The following is a 26,611-nucleotide window of genomic DNA, read 5'->3' on the forward strand; positions in this document are numbered from 1 at the left end:
TCATATACTGATAGGACTAATGGCTACAAAGAAGGTAAATAAGGTCAGACTGAAAATAAGCAGCTATAGAGGAAACCCAAGACCTACCCTCAGGAAAGAACCAGTCAGCATGTTGGATAATGGGCTCAACAATGGCCACCACGTGCACAGAGGTAGCTGCAGCCATCTCAGCCAGACTCCTGGGTGTGCATACATAGATGTGCAAAAATTAGATGCTTTCTGACATAATGAGGGATAAACTGAAATAAGCTCAAATAACAGACTATCGTTTCTACGTTTTCTTCACCACCCTAGACTAGGCTCTGACCTCCCAGACACTGTTACATCTCTCTTGTTTTAAACATGACTGACAAGTAAACTACAACAGATTATTCTGTCTTGCCCGCTCACCCTTCAGTCTTGGCCCAGAGCAAATTGGGTCCCAGGACAATAGAAATGTTGCTAGGAGTCATTTTGTTCAGCTCGCTCTCCTGAGCCAGTTTGGCTAAAAACTTCACCAGATACCTAAAAGAAAACACGAAGGGCAGAGAGGTGAGAATAGTCTCACACGACAGAGGAAACAGAAGCAAAATCAGCCCCTATGTAGGTTTCAGCGACTGACCTCAGGTTGTTTTTGTTGTTCTTTGGTAGTTTATCACATACAACCCAGAGCGCCTGGAGCCGTTTGTCTGGGTCTGACACACTAGAATGATAGAAGAAAGTAGATAAATAACAGCAGCTCATTACTTATGGAAGACCTAAGAAGCCAAAAATATCCATAAAAAATATATATTTCAAATGCACCGAAATAAAAGCATTAAAATGAAATTATTTATAGGTGTCACATGGCAAATTTAAAACTACCCTGCTTTTTTTTTTCTTATCAAATTCATTTGAGAGTTTTTGTCATCAGTCTCCCTTCTCACATTATACAGGAAACTTAAAGAAAAGGTGATACAGAGGTATATTAAAAACCTTTGACTACATGTTTATTTATGAATGAACAGGAAAAAAATGAATGGCAAGTAAAACTTGAATCTGTAATGTGCTGTGCAAAGATAGATTCAGCAGGACTATTTAGAGCCTTGCCTGGATGCCTGGATCCATTCATCATAAAGCTGGAAGGTCATTAGAGGTTCAGGGAGTTCCCTCAGGTAGGACTTTAGTGCTCCTGTAACCACACATGTGCACAATATTTTCATTTTAAAACACTATTACAGGCAAAAATGTAGCTGAAATAAAATCGAGCTGCTATGTCATTTATCAGTTAGAATCGTGAAGAGTGAAATTGACCTATCCCTGAGTTTGTCACTGAAATATGAAGAAGAAAATACAAAGTTCGAAAGAAACATTAATTATAATAAACAGCAAATATTTGCTTGCTTTTCAGATTTTGGTCCAAATTTTATACTGAGAGATACAACAGCTGAAGAACGGTGCTGGTTTGGAACGTACCAGCGACAGCGTGGGGGTCAGAGTAGAACTCCTCCAGCTGTGAAGTGGAACAGTCGAGCGCCGCCTTTAGCTTCTTTAACTTGGATGCCCCTGCTGCAATTCTGAATAGACCCTGACACACACAACACACACACACACACACACACACACACACACACACACACACACACACACACACACACACACACACACACACACACACACACACACACACACACACACACACACACACACACAGTTACAGACGGACTCTGTATCCACTACGTATACTCCCTCTGCCAGCTGCACATAATGAAACCTTAAAGCAGGCAAACAAACACACCCACCAGTCACACATAGCGAGCTATTTACTTTGACACATAAACAAAGGCTGTCTTCACACCATAATGACACAGACTGGACTCACAGGGGAATGAATTGGGAAACAAATAATGTGCTTTGGAGTTAACACTTGCCCTCTTCCCTCCCTCCCTTTTTGCACAATCACGGGGGAAACAAAACCTTCTGATTTATGGACAGGAGACGAGCACGTCCCAGCACATTGTATTCTAAATTTGTATCAGGGTGGAGACGTAAACATTTCATAAATCATCGCGTTCACCATAACATGGCGACCATTTCTCTGGAACAGCGTTACGGAAAATCATTCGCAATTTGCCCATCTCCTTAGATGTTCGTGTAAACAAACAATTAAAAGCTTAGTTTCAGTTTTCTCAATGACCAGTCGACCCGTTTATGCCAGCTACTGCTCCATGTCACTTCTAATTAAAATGCCAGCAATACTTTCACTTCACTGGTTAAAACGAGTAATAAAGAAAAAGCTAATAAGCTCATCAAACTAGATAAGAATTGATTTCTAAAACGAGCATCGACAACTTATCAAAAGCATTAAAAAGAGGCTGTACTAAAACCTCTTATAGAAATCAAACTTAGACACTAGGACACTGAGTAATAAAAGAACAACATGGAAGTCTGTGCTTTCTTAAAGCGATATGTCATCCCTGATAGGTTCCAGTCTGATATTATTTGGCTGAAGTGCAGCTGTTAACATGACCGATCCCAAAATCCTCGCTCACTCTCTGGAGCAGTGCGTCTACGTTTTTCCAATAATGTTTCTGAGTGGTTCAGATCATATATCAGCACCTTTGGAGATCAGCTGTCAAACAGTCATGACATTTCCTGTGGTACTGCACGGGGCAGTTGTCTCGATCAGTTACTGTTCTCATTATGCATGCTGCCACTTGGCAACCCTATGAGACAGCACAGCACTAATCACCATAGTTATGCAGCTGATACATGCTACAGGTTTCTGCAAGATGAGATGACAACGACCTCCTGGCTTTATAGCACTATTTCCAACCGATATTAACAAATGGACGAGCACATTTTAATCAAGCGAAACAGCAACAAGACAAAAATGGAAACTCTTTTAAAGCTGCTTTGGGCTGCTCCCTTATATACTGTTTAACTGCCCTTTAAAGCAAATATCTAATCATAAGTCAGCAAATCAAAGAATTTAGGCGCATAGACATGATTAAGATGGCCCGCTGAAGGTCAAATGAAGCATCAGAATTTGGAAGAAAGGTGGTGTAAGTGGCAGATGGGCTAGTCTGAGTAATTCAGAAACTGCTGATCTGATGGCATTTTCCACCACAGTGCCACAAGTCGAATGGCACAACCATGCTAACAGAAAAGCAACTGTAACTCAAATAACCACTCATTACAACCAGTCCCTGCAGAAGAGCATCTCTGAACCTTGAACCCGATGAGCTACAGCTGCAGAAAGCCACACTCGGTACCACCGTGTCAGCTAAGAACGGGACACAGAGGCTACATTTCATAAGAGCAAAACACGGCCTGGTCCAATGAGTCTTGTTTTCTGTTGCAACATTTGGATGGTGAATCGGATGTAAACAACATTGTTTCATGGTGGTGGTGTAATGTTTGAGGGATATTTTTAGGCCACTTAGTACCAACTGAACATTGTTTAAATGCCACAGCTTGAGTATTGTTGCTGACCTTCCTTTATGAGCACGGTGTACCCATTTTCTGATGGCTGCTTCCAGCATGATAATGCACCATGCCACAAAGTTCAAATCATGTCAAACTGGTTTCTTGAACATGACAATGACATCACTGTACTCAAATGGCCCCCACAGTCACCAGATCATAATCTAATGGAGCACCTTTGGGATGTTGTGTAATGGGAGATTCATATCATGGATGTACAGCCAAGAAATCTGCAGCAACTATGTGATGCTATCATGTCAATATGAACCAAAATCTCTGAGGAAGGTTGCGAGCACCTTATCGAATCTCTGCCATAAAGCAACCACTTACTAACAAGGTTTAACTGAAAGTATCTGGTGACTGTATATCTTACTTCGATGATCCAAAGGACTTAAATTTCAATCAGTGCCTTGATACGGTCCCTGTTCTGTTTTATCTCGTCCTCACTCCCTGCCACGCAGTCTATAACTTCCTTACCTCTTCCTTCATGCCCGTCTCTAGAAGCATCATGACACAGGCCTCTATTGGCAGAGCGATCTCCCTCCCACTCCTCTTCAGGTGTTCATCTAAACCAGTGCCAAATGCAGGCTTTTCCATCCATGAATCTGAAAGTAAAGAGAATTAATAATAAATAGAGAGGAGAAGAAAGGAGCAAAGAGTGGAATTAGAAACACATGAAAAGAGACCAGATTATTATAATTGTAAAATACATTCAGTGTGAGTAAGGCCTTGGGCCATTTTGTTTTAAAAAAAAAAAAAAACAGTCTTGACTCCCCCTACAGGGTGTCGCCAAATAATAACCACATGCTCTCAGCCAGCAGAAGTGACTGTTCTGTCATTTTTATGCGTTTATGAGCGAGTGCGAGCACGTGAGCTTAAAGGCAAGTACAGAGGGAGGGCCGGGGAAAGAATTTTTGGGTGGTGTGGGGCGCTGCAAAACCAGGTGGGTGTGTGTGCAGCTCATGAGTCATTGCCACATGCTGGGAGACCAGGCTAGTCTGTGTAAGACCACATGTGTTTAATGCAGAAAAAACAAACTCCTTGAACAAGACACAGCTAAAGAGTGCAGAGCAAGATGAAAACAAACAGAGGAGACATCACAATCCTAAAATATTCAGAGAGTAAAGCACTATTGTTTAATGTCAGGAACCCTTTAAAGGTACAGTCAGTCATTTTAGAGTTTATTTAATAGAAAAGAAAAATACTGTACTCATAAATATGATTATTTATTACATTTTCCAACAACTTAGAATTAACCCATTAAATATACAAAGAATCGGGCACAGAATGGTTGAAGCCCCGCCATCTTCAACAACAACAGCTAAGTGAGCTTTCCTGACTCATCACACTGCATTGGATACCTTTCGCAAAGTTCTGCAGTCTCCTCCTCTCCCCGTGAATAGACGAGGTAAACAGTGGACTGACCGCCTACACTCACTACAGATGAACGGCAGCCAGAGTTGTTTGTCCTAAAACGGCCACCGTAGCTAGGAGGAGTTAACCCCAACCGGTCGCAGCAGATGGCCCCGCGCCTCCCTGAGCCTGGTTCTGCCGGAGGTTTCTTCCTGTTAAAAGGGAGTTTTTCCTTCCCACTGTCGCCAAAGTGCTTGCTCATAGGGGGTCATATGATTGTTGGGTTTTTCTCTGTATGTATTATTGTGCTATCTACTGTACAATATAAAGCGCCTTGAGGCGACTTCTGTTGTGATTTGGCCCCATATAAATAAAATTGAATTGAATTGAATTAATAGGTAAAATACTCCAAAATATGTAATTAACACATATCCATTTCATTTTATTCCTGATCTATTGCTAAGTGTTGATAATATTCAAATATGTTATAATAAACAGTAATAGAAAGAGGCCAAGTGATTGTCCTAGAGCGGCCAGCGTCGTTAAGATTATGCACTCGAATTTGACGGGGTAAGAAGACAGAATTCAGTTGGCCGCAATCTGTAATCTACTGACATCTAGTGGTGATATTATACACACTGTACCTTTAACAATGACCACAAGTGGGGGAGAAAAACAGATTGGCGGGATGTAACTGAAAGCAGCGGTTTTGGATTTCTTGAGTCAGCTGAGAATGAAAACCTGATTCTCCTCATTACAAGTCAGGACACATATGAGTAAATTTCTGTGGAAAGTAGATCTTTAAAGGGGGAGCCAAAAAAACAAGTAAAACAGAGGTTGCTGCTGGGGAGGTACAGGAGGTTCACATGTTATGCCTGGGAAAGTGCTTTTTTTTTTTTTCCTTAACAACGTTGCACTATTTTGTGTTAAACAGGTGTGTGTGCTTAAAGCATGTTTGCATATGTTATACCTTGCTGAGCCTGGATGGTTGGCAAGACACTCTCCAGAACAGTGAGAGACTTTCTGTGGTAATCTGCCTGAGCTTCTAAGAGCTACAGAAACAGAGAGACACACACCGGGGTAAGCAGAATAATAAGAGCAGTAAAGTACATGACAGCAAAGTAAATACAAACAGCTTGCCAAGCATCCGCCCCACGGCTACTCTGCAGCTGTGAACGTTCCCACGGAAAGTCATGCAACAACAGCGCTGGCTTGTTGACACAGTGAACTCACCGTTACGAAATAGTGGGCATAGTCGCCTTCTTTTGAGAAAAAACTGTACATGTCGGCAGCAAGCTGATCCTGTTGTAGAAGAAACAAAAAGGCATGATGTTAGATATATAAAGATGATGTTAAGTTATCATTTATAAGGGAAAACAGGGGAATTAGTAAGGCTATTTAAAGAGGATCATATCTACTAGTGTCATCCCTCAAATGAAAAAGTGCTTCAGGTGGCACAAGTTCAGGCGTCAGTGGCCGGATAAGCTTTACACGACTCATAAATCCTACATTTTACAGAAAGTTCTGTACTTCCTGGACAGAAAAACACATCATGGAGCCATGACACTAAAGTCACCAGTGACTCAGTTCAGTAGATGCACACAAACACACAGAGAGCTGACAGGACAGAGTCAGTTTGCGTGCGTCAGCAAACCGGCCATTCCAAGAGTCTTGGAATGTCCAGTTGTTGCTCTAATGAGTTTACTCCCAAGCTTATTTCCAGTTTCTTTTACTAAGATCACTTTAACTCTGCTATGTGATCACTTTTAAGCCTAAATAGTATCAAACACAACAAGTAGCCATGAATAAAATCGTCTAAATTTAATGGCATCAGTTGAGTTACATTATCAATCAGGTCATGACCTTCCAAGTGGCTTTGCTTCGATATGGTCCTGATTGGACATGACTGGTAGTTTGCCTTGATATAGACATGCAGAAATGAATCAGTAAAGATTACCTTGCAAAGCTCCACTTTGTTCATGGCCTCATCCATCTCTTCCTTGAGTAGGTCAGCCTTGGCCGTCAGTGCTTGAGTGTTTGTTCCTGAGATTATTGACTTGGTTGCCTGCAACCATCTGAACACGGAAAGGAAAGAGGAAAAAGCAGGAAATGCAGACCGCAATCTGAAATGTGGGCACTGTAAAAAAGTTAATGCCTGTGAATAAATTTGATTTATGGTACTGTGTTAGCAGTTCCAGGTATTTTAGAATGCATCGCCTAACAAGCAGAAAGACATTCAGCCACACTGAGCTGTAGACACACCTTGCTCTGGCAGAATCATAGTCCAACACCAGTTTGGCCAGCTGTTTCCTCTGCTTCAGGATGTTAGGGATTTCCACCTACATGAATGGTTAAAACACACCAAGCTTAAGAAAATATACCAATGAAGAAGACCTGCAAGGCACTGCCACTGATTTTCCTGCATGACGATTAGAGGTGGAATAAAATATGGTAATTGTTAAATGGACTGGTTCTTATATAGCACTATTCTACTCTAGTTAGGAACTCAGAACAGCTTTAAAAAACACGTCTCATTCACTCATCCACACAAGCACTTTTTCTATGCCTAAGTGCTTACTATCCAACATTCACACTCCGGTGAATGGATCAGGAGCAACTCGGGGTTCAGTATCTAGGACACGGATACTTTGGCTAGTGTTATGAGGGCCGGGATGTTTTGAAAAAACACAGGAAAATCACCATAATGGGTCACTGCACTAGCAACTAGCTGCTTTTTACTAAAAAGCTTTCGTTCATTTGGAGTTGGGCAGCACAAAGCAAAAGAAAACAAATCATATAAAGTATAAATGACACCAGTTAAAGTGGAAAAATGGGTGCTGCTGCTATTTTAGGCATTCAAAAAGCTGCTTCTTTATATTAAGTTAATATTAATGCATAGGTTTTCTGACCTCGGCTAACTGGCTGAGTGGATCCAGAACGTCCTTCTCTATCTGCAGCTCATGTTGCATCAGCTCTGATGCCAGGCGATTCTCTGCATCTCCGCACACCTCCATCATTTTCCTATTGACAAGCACATGAAGACAGAGAGTCAGGCCTGTTAAAATCAAGCAAAGTCACACATATGCCTCATTAACACATCCGCACTAACGGATGTGGATGTTAGGTCTTCTGTAACCAGTGTAATCACACGTGTTCTTTGCAAAATGGAATTTACATAACAACACAGAAGGACCACAGTCTGCGTCACCAGCCCTTCATCTGTCCACAGCCAACAGCTGAGAACAAAACCAGGTCACTGTGATGTCATCATTTCTAGCCGCTCAAAGCCAGGAGCACAAAGTGACCTAGTGACACTTTATCTACGAGTGAATCAGTTTTGAGCTGCAGTTTTCCAAGATATGAAACCTATAAGCCTTGACACGAGAAACAGCGAGTTCCAGATATCAATAAAACTGTTGTCATGAATGAATCACATGTGCAAGCAGACTGTCATACTTCCCCTTTCTTATTCTCTCCAGACTCATAGCTGCAGTGTAGATTTGTAGACATCTACTTTCTAGATCCTCAACTACTCTGCGTATGAGCGCCAGAATAGCTGATCTGATTCTTCTGTAAGGGAACTGCTGAAAGTCCCTGACAGACAAACAGAACCGGGAAGACCGCTTACCCTGAATGTGAGACCTTGCATTTCACACTCTCTGGGGTGCGTCTGCTCTATATCGGCAACTGTTGCCCAGACAAGGCAATTGGATTTCTGGTGTGTCAATCAATCACACACTCACCCTATTAAGGAATCTTCTCCCAACTGGCTTCCACCTTCAGTCATTGCCTGGGACAGTGCCGTGAGGGGAAGCTTTTTCTGTTGTGTGTTTAGTGGAGGAAAAAATGCAAACAGTGATTAGATGCGGGTGCACAAACACATGAACTTCTGCATACAAGGTCAAGCCAATGGAAAACCTGTTTAGGACTTTCCATTGAACATATCAAGTGTAAATTCAGAAAGAGGAAGCGGGCTTTTTGAGCAGAAGAGGGAAAAAATAGACGAAAACAATTTAAGACGAAAACTAAGGAAGTGACACGTCTGCTAAATGACAGTTTATTTTTACAGTTCTATGATTTACATCAGTGAAAAAGCACTGATGTGTGTGCAGCATCCTGTTTTTAATCGAGAGGATCCCCAAAGACGAGTGTGTCATGCATAGTGAATGAAGATGACAGATGCTGGAAATGGGAAATGGAGCAAGTGGTGCTGAGGATTGGAGAAGTGGAGTAAGTGCTTTTACCTGACCATTTCCTGTATAGAGGCGTGGTACAGACTGAGGTGGATATTTTGGGTGGTGTAGGGTAGAAAAACAAAACAAAAGAGAAATTATAGATTGTGCTTCCTACTGTGGACACATTCAAGGAAAAAAACACATATAAATAAAAAAGAACCCGACGTGTGTGGGAGGAAAAGCTAAATCCTGGAACAGCTGCTTGATTTGCTTTAACAGGTTTTATAGCCACAAACTTGATGGCTTACATGTCTCTTCTCTGCCTCTGCACCGATGTGTCCCTGTAGACACGACACCATCTTTTTGTGTGTGTTGTGGGACACCACGCGTACCAGCTCCATGCGCCGTTCGATCTGTGCACAAGACATACAAGAAGAGATCTTAGGCAAAAAGAGAGCTTTTTGCTGAGGTAGAAAGAGAAGACAAACACTCAACAAATGTTATACTTTATCACAATTAGAAAAGGAGACATCCATATTTTTTTTTTGGACTCAATCCCATTCAATTTTATTTATACAGCGCCAAATCACAACAACAGTCGTGTCAAGGCGCTTTATATTGTAAGGCAGACCCTACAATAACACAACAGAGAAAAACCCAATGAGCAAGCACTTTGGTGACAATGGGAAGGAGAAACCAGCAGAACCAGGCTCAGGGACTCCTTTAGAGTACTTCACATGACTCATGAGCCACCACATCATCCTCTACCTGCCTACATTGAATTTATCTTCTGATTGGCTGCCCATTACAAACAGAAGGTTTAAACAGCAGCTGGGTGGGTCTGCAGTGATCACAGCCAGAACCAATGAGAGGGATATTAGCTGTCACTGACATTATATAGAGCCACAAGCTAACTAACTCAGAAGTGACCGACACCCAACTTCCAAGGTAACTGGAACGCAGCAATGAAGATTTTAGTTCAGAGACAGAGAGAAAGTTCAGCTGATACACAACTTGACACAGCTCTGCCCCCCACTAGCAGAAGAAGTAGCGTATGTTTGCAACACTTTAAGGTAACCTGGAAAGTGCACATATTAAATCCCAAACATTCACTATACCCGATAGAGGCTGTGGCTAATAATAGAATAATAATGTTAATGCAGCAGTTAGGCAGCAATCGTGAGGAGTCCTGCCCATAACCTGTCAACTCAACTGATTAGTAGTTATTTGTGTCTAAAAAGAATCGTGTTTCTCTTGAAATTCCAGACTGAAGCTGAGGAAGTCTATCAGCGACTAGACAAACAGTCGCAGCCAACCTCTGATAGCGTGGAAATATGATGCCAAGTAACCAAAAGCACAGCACGACCTCAGACAACAAAACTATTTTCCTCATCTCTGCACTACCTAAAGAGACACTTGAAATGTGTCACAAATACATTACAGTTATGTTACTGTACATCCAGCACTGTGTTAGACAATTTAATAGTGCTGTCACTGATGTTATTGTCTGTACTGGCCTGTGCAAAAACTAAACGTAGTATCAACAACACTAGTGTCAACCACTGTAAAAGGAAAAGTATAACCAGCCTCTTTAATGAACTTTAGATTAATCTCACCAACCCCACTAACTTGTCACCAAAACCCAACATGGCAGAGCGCCCAGCTGAGGGCTAATGAGCTCCCGGTCCATGCAGAAATATGATTTGTGATGGCCTTGTCAGGGTCAGGGGTCAAAGTTCAAGCGTGACTGATAAGGCCTGCTCCTGCGGAGCAACGCTGGAATGTTATCTTCGAAACACGTGACTCATCGGAAATGTCTTCACAGCAGCGCCCACCGAGATGTGACCCATGGCGAGCAGCTCTTTGGCTTTGAAAAGGCTTTTTTGATTACACAGACTTTCTCCTGTTTACTCGGTTGACTCCACAGATCCACTCTGTGCTTTCAGGCTGACACCAGATATAATACTGTCATTGATTGAAGTTACAGCTATTCAGGCTGAAGGACAGAGGCCAACTGAAACTCTGCAGGGTCACTATTCACTGTCCTTGTCGTGCCAGGTGTCTGACTGCGATGGTCAGCGTCAACATTAGGCCGACTGTCGCTAACCCGTGAATGGAAGTGCTGATGGCGAGTTACTGTTCACATGTACTTAGAAGTCTGGTGAGCACAGCGTGACAACGCAAGGAACTGTAAGTAAGTTGGCCTTACTTGTGAGAAATGGAAAAGCAACTTCACAGAACAGGTTTCTACTGAAGTGAGAAATCAGAACTCTATAAATGTCTCAAAGCGATAAACATGCACTTACGAGATGTTCCAATTATAAAGGGGAACACTGAGATCTAGACGGTAACATGAGCAGAAATGGAGGGAGGCGAATTCAGGAGGAGGATAAACCAAATACCGCACAATTGTGTTCCAAAAACAGAATGGAGTCGGAACGCAGGAACTGCACAGCAGATATCCGCCTCCGTGTGCTGCCCCTCCCCTCTCTTCGCGCTCTTACGTCAGTACCGACCCCCGGTGGCCCCCGGCATTCCTAAAACAGCTGGTTTAAATACAATCTAACCAAAACACACACATGAACACAAGGATGCACGCGTTAAAGGCTTGGGAACAGTGATTAGAACCAGTTCATTGAGTGCCTGGTACAAAACCATTCAGGGGATTCCCCTCCCTATGCTCTAGAAGGGCCTAAATTCCTGTGTGGGTGTATGGGAAATGTTTGGATTACATGGCAGGAACCTTCTTCCTTACATTGTTAGAAAGTGGGGCCAGAGAAAGAATAAATTATCCCAAGGAGTCTCAGCAGATCCGAAAAGAAGCTGAAAAGCAGAGGGGCGTGGTTTTTTTCCCTCCTGCCGTGTGATGAGGTCAATACTTGGTCAATCCCATGATGCGTCATAGGAAAGGGAATCCCAATAATATGTAGGACAGACAGGGAGGAAAAAGACAGACAGTGGATGTGTTTATTTATTGGTTCCTAAGAGAAATGATGTTAACATGTCTGAACATGTCCTGAAAGAGCAAAAAATAGCAAGAGATGACGCATTAAGGGTGGAATTATTCAGTAAGCCTTGGATGGGAAACAAAATATTCTTTGTTTGCAGGAGGGATCAATGACAGAAGCGTTCAAACAGGTGGCTCCAAACTTATTACACTGGCAACACGATATTTCTGAAGTACTTCTGCAGTACCCATGTGGACTGCCTGATGCTATATACAGAGAAGTAGAAATGGGCAGGCAGCTGGGACAGGAATGCTGGCCGACTCTTTCCCACCTTGGAGGATCAAGCACAGAACCGCTTTAAGGCAATCGAGCTAAGAAAGAAGCTGACTGTAAAGAGTTGGTTAGTTTTCATAAGTACTGGACTGACAACTGAAAAGATGGAAAAGGAGAGAAACAGCTCATGATCTGAAGCAATAGTACAACACCCATCAAACATGGTGGAGGCATGTAATGCTGCCACTGGAACTACGTCACTAAGATATACTGATAATGTGACCGCTGATAGAAGTAGCAGGATGTATTGTGAAGTGCACAGGGTTGTACTCCCTGCTCAGCTTTAGCCAAATCCTGAAAACTGCTTGGACAACACTTCAGAGTGCAAATGGGTAATGACCCAAAGCTTACAGCAAAAGCAAGAGTTTCTCAAGGCAAAGAAGTGGGATCTTTTCAATAGCCAACTGAGTCATGTGATCTCAGTCCAACAGTGCATGCTTTCCAGTTATTAAATACAAAACAGAATGGAGAAAGGCCCACAAACAAGCAGCAGCTGAGGACCTGGCAGAGCATCCCAAGAGAGGAAACACAGCATTTAGTGACGTCCATGGGCTCTTGACTTGAGACAGTCACAGACTCCAAAGGAATTTTATCCATCCGAACCCTTTGAAATGTGGGACTACATGTAAAAATGGTTCTGAATGTCTGCAATTCAATCACACCATGTTTTATTTCAAACTCACTGTGGTGGTGTACAGAGGCGGAAAAAAAAAAAAAGATTATGCTTTTGTCCAAATACTTTTTGAACCTGACTGCACTTTGTTCTGCATTGTGTGCCTTTCTCTTGTTTTGCATATATTCTTCTTGATTGTGTACATTTCCCGTTTGTTATTTTTGCCTGCTGTCTTATCATTGATATTTTATTCCTGCACAGTTGGCGTTGAGCAACCATAATTTTGTTCTACATGTATAACGAATAAATAGCTATTCTTTTCTATTCTATTTTGTTCTATTCTAAGCTGCTTCTCAGGCAGTACTTCCATCATCCCTTATTACATAAAGAGATTAATCAAAGTGCCATTAATTAAAACCAAATATATTACGGACAAATTTAATAAAGACAAAAATAAGTTAAACATGAACATAGGCACAATAGCAGATTAATAATAAGCAGTGATTACGTAGGGAATTCGATTATCTCGAGCCAGACACTCAGGAACAAACTGTCCACCTTGGTCTAATGTAGGTTTGAGTCAACACTAATGGGTTACCATGCCAACATGCAGGCTTTAACTGGATTTTATGAGTGGACTGGAGCAAAATAAACTACTGAGAATACTTGCCGGTACTTACAGTGGTCATTATTGTTATCACTGGTCCTTGTTCCTATTGGGGATGTACTAAGCAAACACATCTATGACATCTATCTCTAATGAGACTTAAACTCAATATTTAACTGGAAGCTATTTAAGGATCTAAAACACTGGAGTACTGGTTTATCTTTACTTGTTGTTTATCCATATTACACCAGTGGGATTTTGAATGAGTTACAGTGGTTGCAAATGGGCAGCAAGGTGTGCAACATGACAGTATAAAAAACAAAAACATGCATGAGAATTCTTTCTACTCACTGCTTGGATACAAAGATGCAATGAGAATGTTCTTACTGCTTTGATGTGGCCACACTTAGCTCTATACAGTACATCCAAACAACGTCTTGTTTTATGCATTTATGAAATTTCTCAAGACACAAGTAGCAACGACAAGTCTCATCTTACAGTTAATTAGTAAGACACAGATAAATCTATGATTAGTGGAGGGCACGTATTAGAACCTCAGCGGATATTTATTAAGTGTATAGACAATCATTACGTTAGCTAATGTATCTGACTACATTACTGTTCCCAGTAACTGTTTTTAGTTTTTCTTTTTATTTTAAGTAAGCGTTTTAAGTCGTGCTCAGAAAGCCCTTGAGAGAAATAAGACATTAACAATACTCAACACATCTACTGCCAAAGCACAGTATTTGTTGCTGTAGCGGCTATACAGTAGGTGGCATCAAAAGCATTTCTGGAAATTATAAATTATCACTGGGTATTAGCAGAAGATGGCACAAGTATGTACCACAACAAATTAAACTGTCTTCTGCAAAAACATTAGGACTACACAAAAGTTGTAGGTTTTCAACTTACTAAGAAACGAACAGAGAATTTGTGTTTCGAGACAAGAAGTGAAAACCGCTGTCGTAGGAATTAAAGGTGACTGAGTCGCCATCTCTGAGTGACTCACTCCTTTTTTTCTTTATCAGAAAGACCTGAGAGACTGATTCCAGAAAAACAACAGCTGTTTTCCAGGCAGACGTAGAACAACAGTGTCTTTGAGGAGCGGTCAAAGTCAATTGTCAGAAAAATATAACTTCCTTTCTTCAGTGAAAAAGCACCCCAAGCGGTTAAAGTCACCACTGTTGTCCACTTGAATTATAATAAGTCCAGCTGGCTCTGAATCTGATGTTCTAGCTGTCACTCAAATGTGTATTTTGTCCATATGAGGCTCACTTCATTTTCACGTCCACCATCTCTCGTTTACTGTTCTGTCAGTGCTGTTGGTTTAGATAATCTGCAATATAAGGTGACAGTGGAGAGACCAATGAAAATAATAGAGGGTGTTGGACATTGCATCTCTTTGCAGGAAGTAGTGCAAAGGCAGCCGAGCTTCCTTGAACGTTTATAGACCATGTTCACTGCTGGAATGTCTTTGCTGAGCAGGCAATATTCTGACCCAGCCCCACCTGCTGTCTGCCTCAGATCAGCTTAGAGGCAGCAAACAGATTCTGGTGGGAAGATATATCTGCTGCTCTGCACGCAGAGTTCAGAAGTACTTTGCATGTGCTTCACAACCCTTTGCTAGCAATGGGGTGGTGGAAAGAAACTGATAGATCATAGTATTGCAATATTTAGCAAGGTGATATTTTATCAATGTAGTATTTGAATTTCTTTTATGAAATAAATAAAAAAACGATGGGAATATTACAAACAAGAGAGCTCATCTCAAGCACGTTCACATTAACGTTACCCAAGTAAACATTAAATCAGCTTAATCGTAAAACCATTCAACACTGGACATACTTAGCCTAACAAAGCTGTCACACGAGTAAAAACAAGACAGCAACCTCCTTGAATCTACAAAAATCAGTGGCTGAATTTTTACATATTCTGTGACTGACTGCAGCTTGTGGTGACTAAATGGTTGTCTGGAACGTGAGGGTGTTGGGAACTTCTGTCTCTGTAGGCAGCAACAGACAACACAAGACTTATCACAGGTAATTGCTATATTATCAGAAATAGATTGCATGTAATTGCCAACTTGACTGCAACATTCAATTGCAGACTGACTGACATTTATGGACAGTGATGGTGTGCTTGACAACCTCATCTTGCAGGAAAAAATAGCCAAAGTGAGATGATTGTATCTTATCGTTTAAAACAGATATAGACAAAGCAGTTTTTTTAAAAAGGTGATAAATTGCAATATATGTTATTACAATATTCAGTACTATAGATGTTATATGTTATTCAATACTCAGCATATCTCAAAATGTTAAAAATCACAATAATATTGTGTCGCGAGGTGCCTGGTGACTCTCACCTCTACTAGCAACAGCCACATGAGTTACACAAGTACTACTCAAATGAATGCACTGATATACTGTTATTCACCCAGCATTTGTCATGACAACTTGCACTCTTTGCTAGCTTTTACAGTACTCAGTGAAGTCACTCTTTAAGTTAAAAATTAACGCTTCCGTGGTTTAAATTCATGTCCTGGCTTGTCACTTCATAATACCGACAAGTCAACAGCAAAGTGCTGCCAGTGACTACCCTAGAAGACAAGAAAAGTAACTGACATAAACATAGACTTTATTTAATCCCACACTGAGGAAATTCACTTGTTACAGCTGCACAAGCGACAGGAAGAAAGGGCGAATTAGAGCTATATTAGAAAAATAAAAGTAGAAAAAAGAAATAACAAAAATATTGCACAAAAAAAGCCAGAATACACCAAGATTTTGTACGTAAAGTGCAGTGGGAGTGATAAAATATACATGTGCTTTTAAACAGTATTTATCTTGTGTGGGTATTGTACAGTCTGAGTGCTGCTGAGTTAGAGTTCCTACGACAGCGATCCGTCCTACACTGTGGCTGTAACTGTTGCATGAAGCAGCAACTGAAGCAATCTGCTGAGGCTGAGAAAGTCTTGAGCAACGGTTCTCCAGCCCCTCTGAAAGTCTTGCAGTGTTTCTGGTTTGGTTTCAGTCATTATCTATCCAGTCCTTGTAGATGCCCATTTTCAGATAAATTTTTTTTAACTTGTTGAAGAAGTTGGCAGGTGTAAAAACCATCTAGAGCAAATTCATGTTCTTAAGAGACAGAACAAAATCCAGCACAGAAAGTACACAGGACCTGAAAGACATCTGGACCTTCAGATGACCCAGTTACTGTTTGCTAAAGCAGAATCTGAAATGGTATCAATTTTAGTTTGGCTGTCAAGAAGCCATTTGTGGGGAAGGGAAACAAGGAGAAAAGGCAAAGGTATGCCAGATTACACAAGGACACAAAGTCAGTGGCAACAAGTGATGAATCCCAAAGTGAAATTTGTGGTTCCCAATCGGCAGCAGCCTTATGTATAAGATATTTCAAGAAAGCACTGCATGTATTTTTTAATTTTGCCAAACATAAAGAAATGAGGGGTCACTCAAGACTTTTCCACAGCATTGTACATCTAATACTAATGACAATCAGTTATACACTACTACAGAATACTTTAGAAATTTCAGCAGACGATAAGCTCAAGCTCAGTGTCAACACCACAGTGGAGTGCTGGATTCAATACTCAGTGCATTTGAGAGCACTCCTGGTTCCTTATTGAGGAACATGCCATCAATTAACCTGCTCCAAATATTTGAAATGTAGCGATGTAAATAAAAACTGATTTCATACAGAACACAGACACAATGGCACAACCAGCTGCAACCCCTGCTTGACACATACACCCACATTGAGAGCTGGTCAGAGCTCTACTGTGTCCGATTAATGATTTACCTGCAGGAGGTCATCACTGAGGACTTCTGTTTTCTCTGCTCTGTGGGTGAGAAAAAAAAAACAAGAGAGCACAAATTAGCACTGACAGATGACGGTAGATAAGTGGTTCAATACACTTTGAAAAATATCTGAGGGAAATGACGTTAACCCTGAAACGCTGGCTTCCACAGTTAAATTAAAATCAAAGCTGTGCCCTTGGAATCTGTGGGAATGTTGAAAGAGTGTGTTGATCTTTTTAGTTTGTTTCCATGGCTCAAGCAGTCAAGCAAGTCATGTTTCTCTTCAAACTTCAGTGTGTCCTTAAACTGAATAAAATGAGCAACAATACAGAAGGTGTGTTTCTGTTTACTCTTTCTGTTTCTTTCTTGTTTGCTCAACTAGCCTTGATTTCCTTAAGCTGCAGGAGCTCAGACTCATGTCTTCATGCGCACAGCATGCAGCCCTGCTCTGCCTGAACTATTAATAGCAAACTAATAGTTGGACTTGAAGAGGTCAGACAGATTAGATTCACTTAAAGAGAGAAGGCTGGGAAAACACAGGCACACCTCAGACTGCTTGTTAACGCCTTCACACAGGGTGGTGGCTTCTTGTTAGAGAGAAGGGACACTTTACTGCCTGCTGTATTGTCATTTTTTTTTCCTTGTGTGCCATAGTTATATTAAGCTCATACAAGCAATACTATCAATGCATAAGTGCTGTATTTTAGCCAACATCTGAATTTCTAGGGATGAACTAATAAATGGTTGAGTCAAGCAAGGGAGGCATGACATTTAAGTAGTCTACACTGATGCATTTGTGCCCAATTATTGTGCAAACTTTTCCAAGTGCAGGTTCAGTCCTCCAACTGAAGACGGTCATTTGCCTGAATTTTGGGAGATTTGAGCTCTAAACGATTCCTGGGCCCTCCTCCAAAAACTGCTCTCTATGAACTATGGTAACCTCCACACAGCTGCTTTCAATTACAACACAGAGGCAGGGAGCGAGGAGAAACAGACTGACAGAGAAGGGACCATAGGTTTGGGGTCCGAAGGAAAGACGCACAAATAGTGTAATCTATTTATTTATTTATGTTTTTGGAGGCGATTTGGGGGAGTTAAAGACTCCAAACCATAATAATCTGGAATCTGAGATGAATGGAAAGATGCTCTCCAGAGGAAAGCCACAGTAAAACATCTAATAACCCACAGACAAGACTTCAACATAGATGTGGAAAAATGCGAGCCCCACACACACACATGCAAAAAGCGATTACAAAACCACAGTACGCAATCCATGTTTTGGTCTAGTGTACATGCTGGAGCGCTCTTGGTGTGGTCCTGATCTTAAAAATCAAGTACTTGTCCCTTCATTGCAACACTCCTACAGATCACACCCTTGTGCCACTTGGTTACTCTGTATTTGTGCCGACAAACAAGTAACTTGACTCTCCTGTTTAAAGGTTGACTTAATGTCTAGAATAATTTTAATTAATTCAATTTTAGATTAAATATGTCAGCAAGTAAAGAAATAATAAGGAGGTTTTGAGAGCAGTACTCTCTTTGTGACTGATTTCAAGCAGTGACTGACAGCAACCTCCAGAAACCACTTGCCAACCAGTTGGAGAATACAGGCCTGTGTGATTGAGGCATAAGCTGGCCAAGTGGTGCTACTGTTTCACCAATCATTAAACAGAGCATACTATCCAACCAGTTTGTTCAATTGTTCATGTAGACACTGCAAGACATCCTTGGTTTAGGTCCCTTGCCTGTTTTGAAACAAAAAAACACCTAAATATATCATTTTATTGGTTTTCTGTTGCAACAACTGAATGAATGCAGAGGCTGAGGTGTTGCACTCACAGCCCTGCGATTTCATCAGCAATTTCCAATTGCTGGCCTAAGAGTAGCTGGTTGAAAGAATATGCATCATATTTCTTATTACTAACAGAAAGGATCATATTAATAACAGAAAATAAGGAGTGGTTACACTTCTAGGGTACCTCAACAAAAACTGTGGGAAAGGCACTTAAAAAACTCAGTCATATTCATGCCATTTAAACATCCATTTTGCATCTGGCCCAATTAATGACATGTGTGATTTATGAGCCGCATCAAAACCAGACTAAACCATTTACAAGGCAAGAGAAACACAAGAAGTTGACTGGTATCCCCGAGCTCCGCTTCCTGATGCTGATGTGAGGTGTGTTTATGACGTGTCCACAGTCTGACCCAGCGCTGGCTGCAACTGAATGATCTGACCACACGTGGAGACGCTGGTATTTCACCTAAAAGCAACACTTTAAACCTTTAAATGCAGTGTCACAGAGTCAAAAATAGGCTGTGTGGAGCCTGATCAGAGGACAAACAACAAACAAAACAATAATTGTTTTGCCAGCATCAGCTGACTGACAGTGAATAGAGCTGACCCCGACGTGCCTCACTGAAGCAGCAGCCTTTGGAGAAAAGTGTGTCAACTGTGCGCTGCATGTGACTTCTTAACAACAACAGCGCCTCGCTGCACGGCCGTGGTGGCTGCTTGTTCAGAATGGTAACCATGGTGATCTACTATGAACGTAGAAAGCGATTAAGCAAAGCCGTGAGCACAATACAGCGGCTGTTACCGGCCACTCAACACAGTCGCTAAACTCAGGAGCCAAAAAGGGTCTGCACTTACAGCAGCAACAGTTGGCAGCTTAAGGCATACGGTAATGGATACTGGGCCCAGATGAAAAGAGCTGGAGGTATAATGGAGTGACTCAGCCCATACGGCGCATCTAATGTGGCTGATTACATAAGCTGATAAATTAACCTGAAGCATAAGATGGGGATGAACAGCAAATGTGTAGAGACAGATCAAGATAAAGCTAACCTGAGAAAACAGGATGTCTCCTTCCTCACCAATATTCATATCCAAATGTTCTAATAATAACTATGTAATTAAACAACAGTACAGTGTGCAAAACCGTAAAAGGGATGCAAATAACAATTATTTTCTTCTTATTCAAAAGTCTCAAATATGACAGAAAGTTGCCAGAAAAGGAGTCTTTATTATTTTGTCAAACTGAAACTTAAATAAGCTCCTTGTTTACCAGTAGAGTAATTACTGTGGCTGTGTGCAATGAAGTGCCATCTTATTGGCTTTGAAATGGTTGCTTTGAAATTGGGGACCATGTCTGCGACCACTCATAATTAGCTGTCATCTTCAAAGTGACTGTGGTGCATCAAGACAGCGATAAAACTGCTATAAGATGGAGTCACCTGCTACAAAGCCACGTGTGCACACGAGATGTGCCCTTCAGCGCAGACTGACTCAGATTGACTGCAACGTGTCGGCAAATTAGCAATCAGTGTGAGTCAGACTGCAGTTGGGTGGAGACAGGTTACCTCCGACCAGACGACCTTGTGATAAATTGAACTGCTGGGTTACTTATGGTTGCTGGGATATTTAAAAGTAGAATTGTAGCAGAGCCTTGGAACCAGATGCCCCAATTGTTCACTCACTATGTGTTTATATACATCACTCTGCTTTCAATCATTAGTTATTACTAGGCTCTGGCTTTCTCTACAGTGTGTTTTTCATTTTGTCCTCTCTTCCTCCCCTCACCCCCAAGTGGTCACAGCACATGGCTGCATCCTCCCTAAGCCTGGTTCTGCTAAAGGTTTCATCCTGTTAACAGGAAGTTTTTCCTTACCACTGTCGCCAAGTGCTTGCTGAAAGAGGGACGTCTGATTGTTGGGATTTTCACTGTAAAGTTGTATCGTCTCTATTGTTCAATATAAAGTGTCTTGATGTGAGTGCTGTTGTGATTTGGCAACATATGAATTGAATTGAACTGACTGCACACTCAACCAAGCAAGCAACTATACTTGTATTCAATCACCAAATGCAAAAAAAGTTCAGTGCAATCACTTGACAGCTACCAGTTTTTTCCCCTGGTGACAAGGAGTTTTCTATCTTATTTGAACTTTTTTATGATGGAACCAATATTGAGACACATGGTAGCGATCTTGTTAGTACACTGTCATTTTAAGTCTTTGAGAGTAGCGCTTGACTTTAAGCAGCACTTGGAAACAGCAGCCTAACCTTGCACGTATAGCTTACCAGTGCCACAGAGGCATCCCAGCTGATACATGCCATTGTTCATGTGGAGGGGGAACGCCCAGAGTCACCTATCTTTGTTAGCTCTACGGTGACATTTTGTTGATTCCTGTAGGGAGAGTTTCTTTTCAACTTGAGCCTCTCTGAAGTCGATCATGGACTTTCAAATACAATGCATGATTAAATTGCATAACACTCAGCTATGTTGTTAGATATAGCATCAAAAGAGGATTATATAATATTGTTGTTTATAAACCCAGTCAATTATTAACAATGGGGGAGGAGGACAAAAGCTTTGATGAAAACAGTGCAAGCAGAGAGGGTGATATTTAAAAGTATTTGTCAATGTGCTGACCGCACGCTTGGGAGAATAGAGGCACACAACAAAGCAGCTATAATTAAAAGGGATGCAAGTGACTGTGGCAATCTACCTCTGCAACCCAGATAATGTCACACATCTGAATCTAGTTGAGGTGGTAGGCACTGGGGTGTGCCAACATGCTTAACTTGAAAAACTCCAAACATTTGGGAAATTTTTCTGGTTCATCTATGTCCGAGTTCCCACACATACATGTGGTTGTCTCACACTTCAGCACCACCCATTATTGCCAAAGTGTTACTGTCAATCTAGTTCCTGACATCACCACGAAACACAGATAAGACAAAAGATCTGTGACGCGCATTTCCAGCTCCTTATTCTTTATTCTCTGACTCTACAAGAGTAGATCTCTGGTTCAAAATAATTCTTATCTTAGGCTATGCCTTCATCCACTATCAGAACAAGGCGTTTAGGCTCCATTTAAGCCAGCTTTCTTCTGAATATAAAATTAGAATGGCAGGTTTGTGGGTTTGATGTGTGCCTAAGATATTAAGGATATATGCTCTCTCACAAGTAGAAAAACTGTCTGAAACAAAGCGTTTAAAGCAGCCTGAAGCTGTAACTTTTAATTCACAGGAGGCTTTGGTCATGTTTAATATGCAGATCATCAACTGTATGGCAAAAAAATAGGAAAAGCATATGAAGTCCTCATTAACTGAAAGTTATATGGAGTAAAATTCTCACCGCATTCAAGGTCTGTGAGCATTCATTTTAACGCAGACAGTAGTCATAGTCTATAACTTCCTATTGCCAAGTTATCTCTAAAGGTGTCATTATCTGAGCACATTACCTGCTGCAAACAAAGATAGACAAAGGGTCAGAAAGTTCATCGATAGCAAAACGCTGTAACCTGAAAGGAGAGGAGAAAAAAAAAATCCCCGACATGAATCACATGCCGCTATCTTTCTGTTTCACTGTCTTGATTCAACATCAATTCTCCCTAAACTCTCTCTCCTACTTCTTCTTCTTTAGAAAGCGTGGCTCTGGGAACAGCTTCCTGTTTGTAGAAGGAGATTTCCTCAGAGCGGCTGCTCGCTGGACACAGTGTTCTGCCTTCGCACAATCACAGGAACCCAGGGGGGCCGGCCGAGACGGCCTTTTGCACTCCCAGGTTTTTTGCAGACTCAAGCAGCCACAAACATAATGGACGAAACAGAGCATTCTCGCTTTGCTCCAAATCCAACCGCTGACAGACCACTCACTCAGAAGGCCATGCATACGAGTGTATGAGGGATTAACCCTACTTGTGCATACAAAAGCTACTGCATGCATGCACACACGCACACGTATCTGTCTGTTTTCTGCATTACACTCTCTCCACTTCTAATTTACTGCTGCTGAGTGCAGACAGGGAATTATGAGTATTCCAGCTGCCCTGCTTCTCCTGGTCCTGAGTTTTTGGCTTCAGGAGCAGAATATCTCCATAGACCTCCGTGTCAGTGCTGCTGTTGCTAAAGTAAACACAGAATGCGCGTCAACACACTAATAACCGCATCTTAACAAAGCTGCCAACAACTCAGTTTTTGCCAGCCCTGTCTGCTCGTGTGTATTTTCATTTACCACTGATTAGCTGGTCGATTTATTATTTATAAATGTTACAAGTCCAAACTACACAAATTATTTCTAAATTAAGCAAAGTGTATAACACACATCTGTTATCCTATGTCTGCACTGCCTGACTGATATATAAAAGATGTAGATCTTCATATAAAACAGGACAATAGAAATAAAACTGAAATTAAATAGCTTTGAGTTTGGATTTTGCTACTTATATATTCTATTTTTTAAACCATTGTTAACCACTGAAAATAAAATGATTCCGCCTGTTAGGGTCTTTTATCTGGTACCATCCACTGTTGGCTGTGCCCAATATCTGCCAAACATATGTGACTTCCACATACAAGCACAAAGTGCATACCTATAACACCTGACATCATGAGAAAAACCTCTCAGGGTGAAAAGATCCTTTGACATGTCTCACCCTCATGTTTTCACAAGGCTGAGCTTATCGCCAGCTTTAGATATCTAGTTACACAGGGACAGCATGTGTCATCACACAGAAACATAAAGGCATTTGCTGACAGGTCCACACACGACAAAATAAACCCTTGCTTATTTTTTTTAAGAATGTATCTAGCCTCAACACTGCCGCACGCCTCAAATTCAAAGGAATGACGAAAGGAGAACAGCTATGCTCTTCTCTGTTTTCTCTCCTTTATATATTATTACAATGACCAAATCTCAGGCTTTGGACTGCTTTAAAGCTCCATTTCAGACATTTTTAATAAGAGAGGATATCACTTCTGGAGTGATCTCAGCCACACAGCTCTGGCTGCCAGCGCTGAAGCAGCTGCTCAAACTTTCTGTTTGCAAGGGTCAGCCAATCAACCAGCTGTGTTAAAGAGAAATGAGCTAAAACACTGATTTTCAGACCCATTATTAAGCGAAGGGCTCCGTCAAAATTAAAAGAGGGTTATTTTTAACTGTAAAATAACCCAAAAATAAAAGTGGAGGCGGCACATAAAGCCACTGCCACGGTCTCATAGGCTTTAGAGTCAGCACAGCGCTTGAATCTGATGCCTACACTCAGCTGCACAGGGGCAAGCAGGAAAAGACATGGACTAGACAGCAAAGGTTTAACCCCTTTGTCACAGACATATCAGTATAGTGTTCATGAGGTATCAGACACAGACTCTTATCATTTTATATGACTCTAACAGCTGATATGGTAGGAAACCCAGTATTTTTACAACTGGTTTTTTTGTTTTAATGTTTTAATAATAAATGGCCAGGTTTGAAATCTTCACCCTCTTCTACATAAGCACTTACCCAAAAAAATGAAAAGCTGCTAAATCAGTTCAGCCTTAAGAGTTTCTCATCCTTCCTTCTGGTTGTCAAACGATTCATTCATGAAAGCCTGCTCTGCTTGCCAGTGTAGCCTTTCCTTTTATTAGGTTTTTTTTTTTAATTAATATCAGTTCGTGTAACTCTTTCTTTGAATTTCACAGCAAGAACTGCTTTGGTTAGTTTACACTAAGGTTAAAAGTTAAATTCCGGTCCAACAAGCTTTAGAAAGCTGCTGAGAACAGCAAGAAGTAAAGTGTGTCTGCTAGTTCGCCTATAAAGCTTCGGAGCTGAACACAATACTTGCCTGCCGACTGTTTGATTGGCGAGCTGTTTCATCCGATTGAACTGCTTCTTCATTTTCGCTCCCTTGCCAGTTTAGTCGTCCGAAGTTAAGCTTCAAAACCGGGCTTTGGTTTGTCATGAACTTCACAAGGGGGCCTCTCCCAATTTTCCAAGCTGTCGCTATGACAGGGAAAAACAAGCGAGAGCCATTGAGCGCAAAGCCAATTAAAAATAGTTCGTAGCCGAGCTAGCCCCCCGAGCTAGCCCTTCCCAAGTGGAAATTCTAGGCAAAAGTTCCCGCTGGGGGCGACGGCATGACCCGCGAACCTCCTTTTTGGTATCTTTGCGTGCATTAAAGTCCCAAAGTAACCCGTGGCTAACTTTCACCGGCTCCGGCGGCTTTTCATGGCTCCTCTCGGTTGCTGGCTTGTCTGTTAGCCGATGAGCTAACACTGTTAGGGGAGCTGGATAATCCGTCGGCCGCTTTTTCCCCCAGAGCGCAGCAGATGACTGGGAGCTGAGTGCGCAGCAGAAGCAGCACCTCACCTCTGCCACTGCCAACACACACACACGGCGGCAGGAAGTAACGTTAGTGCACGGCCAGCATCTGCCAAGCAGCACCACCTCCCCCTGGACACTGGCAGGACAGACCTACTCAAAACAATGCCTTCCTAAACTAAAACACCAGGATGTTTGTTTGTTTGTTTTTTTTTCATCTGTATCACTAATATTAGTATAGTGAAAAATAAAAAAAATCACAGACACATTTTGGGGTTTAGCTCAAATGAGTTGAATGCACTTTAACTGGTGCTTAAACCGTGTGGATATAGTTAAAATAAAGCATCTAGGAGTTTGCTCACAGGGTTTCCACATAGAACCACATTAATTTTGTTCAACCTTCTTTTCTCATCCCAGCAAGTTAAAATGGTTAGAAAAACAGTATCTCCAGTGGTGTGAAAAAGGAAGCTTTCTTTTTTCAGTCAGCTCTGTGAAAAAATAAGTGCAAGTGATTGAGCAGCTTGTAGAGCTATCTTTAGGAGCAGTAACTTCAGGTGTTTGCTTTCTGTGTGAGTTTATCAGTCTCTTGCATATTTGTTGGGGAGGTTTGGCCCAAACCTCTTTACAGTGTTGTTTCAGTTTATTGAGGTTTGCAGGCTGTTTCTTATGCTCAGCTCTCTTGAGATCCTGCCGCAGCATTTCAGTCAGGCTGAGTGATTGCAGCACCTTACTTTCCTGTTGGAGCTCATATTTGACTCCAGAATATCTGCATCCACAGAGGAGTTCACGGCTGACTAAATGACTGCAAGGTGCCCAGATCCTGTGTCTATAAAACAAGCCCAAACCACCCCTCCACCACCGTGCTTGAAAGCTGGTCTGAGGTGTTTTTGTGCTGGTTCGGTTTGTGCCAAACATGGCACTGTGCATTATGGCCAGACATCTCCACTTTGGTCTTGCCTTGTTCCAAAAGTCTTGTGGTTTGTTCAGATGCAACTTTGCAAACCTAAACCATGCTGCCATGTTTGTTTTTTTGTTTGGTTGTTTTTTTTTTCTTGGGGTGGGTAGAAAGGGCTCCTAGCAACCCTTCCAAACAAGTCGTACTTGTTTTTTTCTAGTTGTACTGTCATGAACTTTAATATTTAATGAGTTACTGAAACCTGCAGAGTCTAAGATGTAGCTCAAGGGTTTTTTTTTTTTTTTGCAGTTTCTCTGAGCATTGCACAGTCTGACCTTGGA

General features: G+C 41.6%; 1 protein-coding gene across 8 annotated transcripts in view; it reads right to left on the reverse strand.

Moving 5' to 3' along the window:
* The window catches only part of arhgap17a (Rho GTPase activating protein 17a), a 33,400-nt gene extending 7,861 nt beyond the window's left edge, over positions 1-25,539 (reverse strand). For 2 of the 8 annotated variants that reach the window (XM_031748901.2, XM_031748900.2), the window contains exons 1-16: positions 24,900-25,532; positions 17,293-17,332; positions 9,281-9,385; positions 9,042-9,074; positions 8,541-8,617; positions 7,707-7,818; positions 7,060-7,136; positions 6,755-6,872; positions 6,031-6,099; positions 5,768-5,849; positions 3,922-4,049; positions 1,435-1,546; positions 1,069-1,150; positions 602-682; positions 391-504; positions 88-179 (exon numbers count right to left, since the gene is read on the reverse strand). In XM_031748901.2, coding sequence (XP_031604761.1) covers positions 88-179; positions 391-504; positions 602-682; positions 1,069-1,150; positions 1,435-1,546; positions 3,922-4,049; positions 5,768-5,849; positions 6,031-6,099; positions 6,755-6,872; positions 7,060-7,136; positions 7,707-7,818; positions 8,541-8,617; positions 9,042-9,074; positions 9,281-9,385; positions 17,293-17,332; positions 24,900-24,952 — 1,375 coding nt within the window. In that variant the 5' untranslated portion in view covers positions 24,953-25,532. Of the gene's footprint in view, positions 1-87; positions 180-390; positions 505-601; positions 683-1,068; positions 1,151-1,434; positions 1,547-3,921; positions 4,050-5,767; positions 5,850-6,030; positions 6,100-6,754; positions 6,873-7,059; positions 7,137-7,706; positions 7,819-8,540; positions 8,618-9,041; positions 9,075-9,280; positions 9,386-17,292; positions 17,333-24,899 lie in introns of all 8 variants that reach the window. The other 6 variants (XM_031748898.2, XM_031748897.2, XM_031748895.2 and 3 more) reach the window with 5 other exon arrangements.
* Between the last annotated feature and the right edge of the window lie 1,072 nt (positions 25,540-26,611).

Source organism: Oreochromis aureus, linkage group 8 (assembly GCF_013358895.1).
Source record: "Oreochromis aureus strain Israel breed Guangdong linkage group 8, ZZ_aureus, whole genome shotgun sequence".
Classification (NCBI taxonomy): Eukaryota; Metazoa; Chordata; class Actinopteri; order Cichliformes; family Cichlidae; genus Oreochromis; species Oreochromis aureus.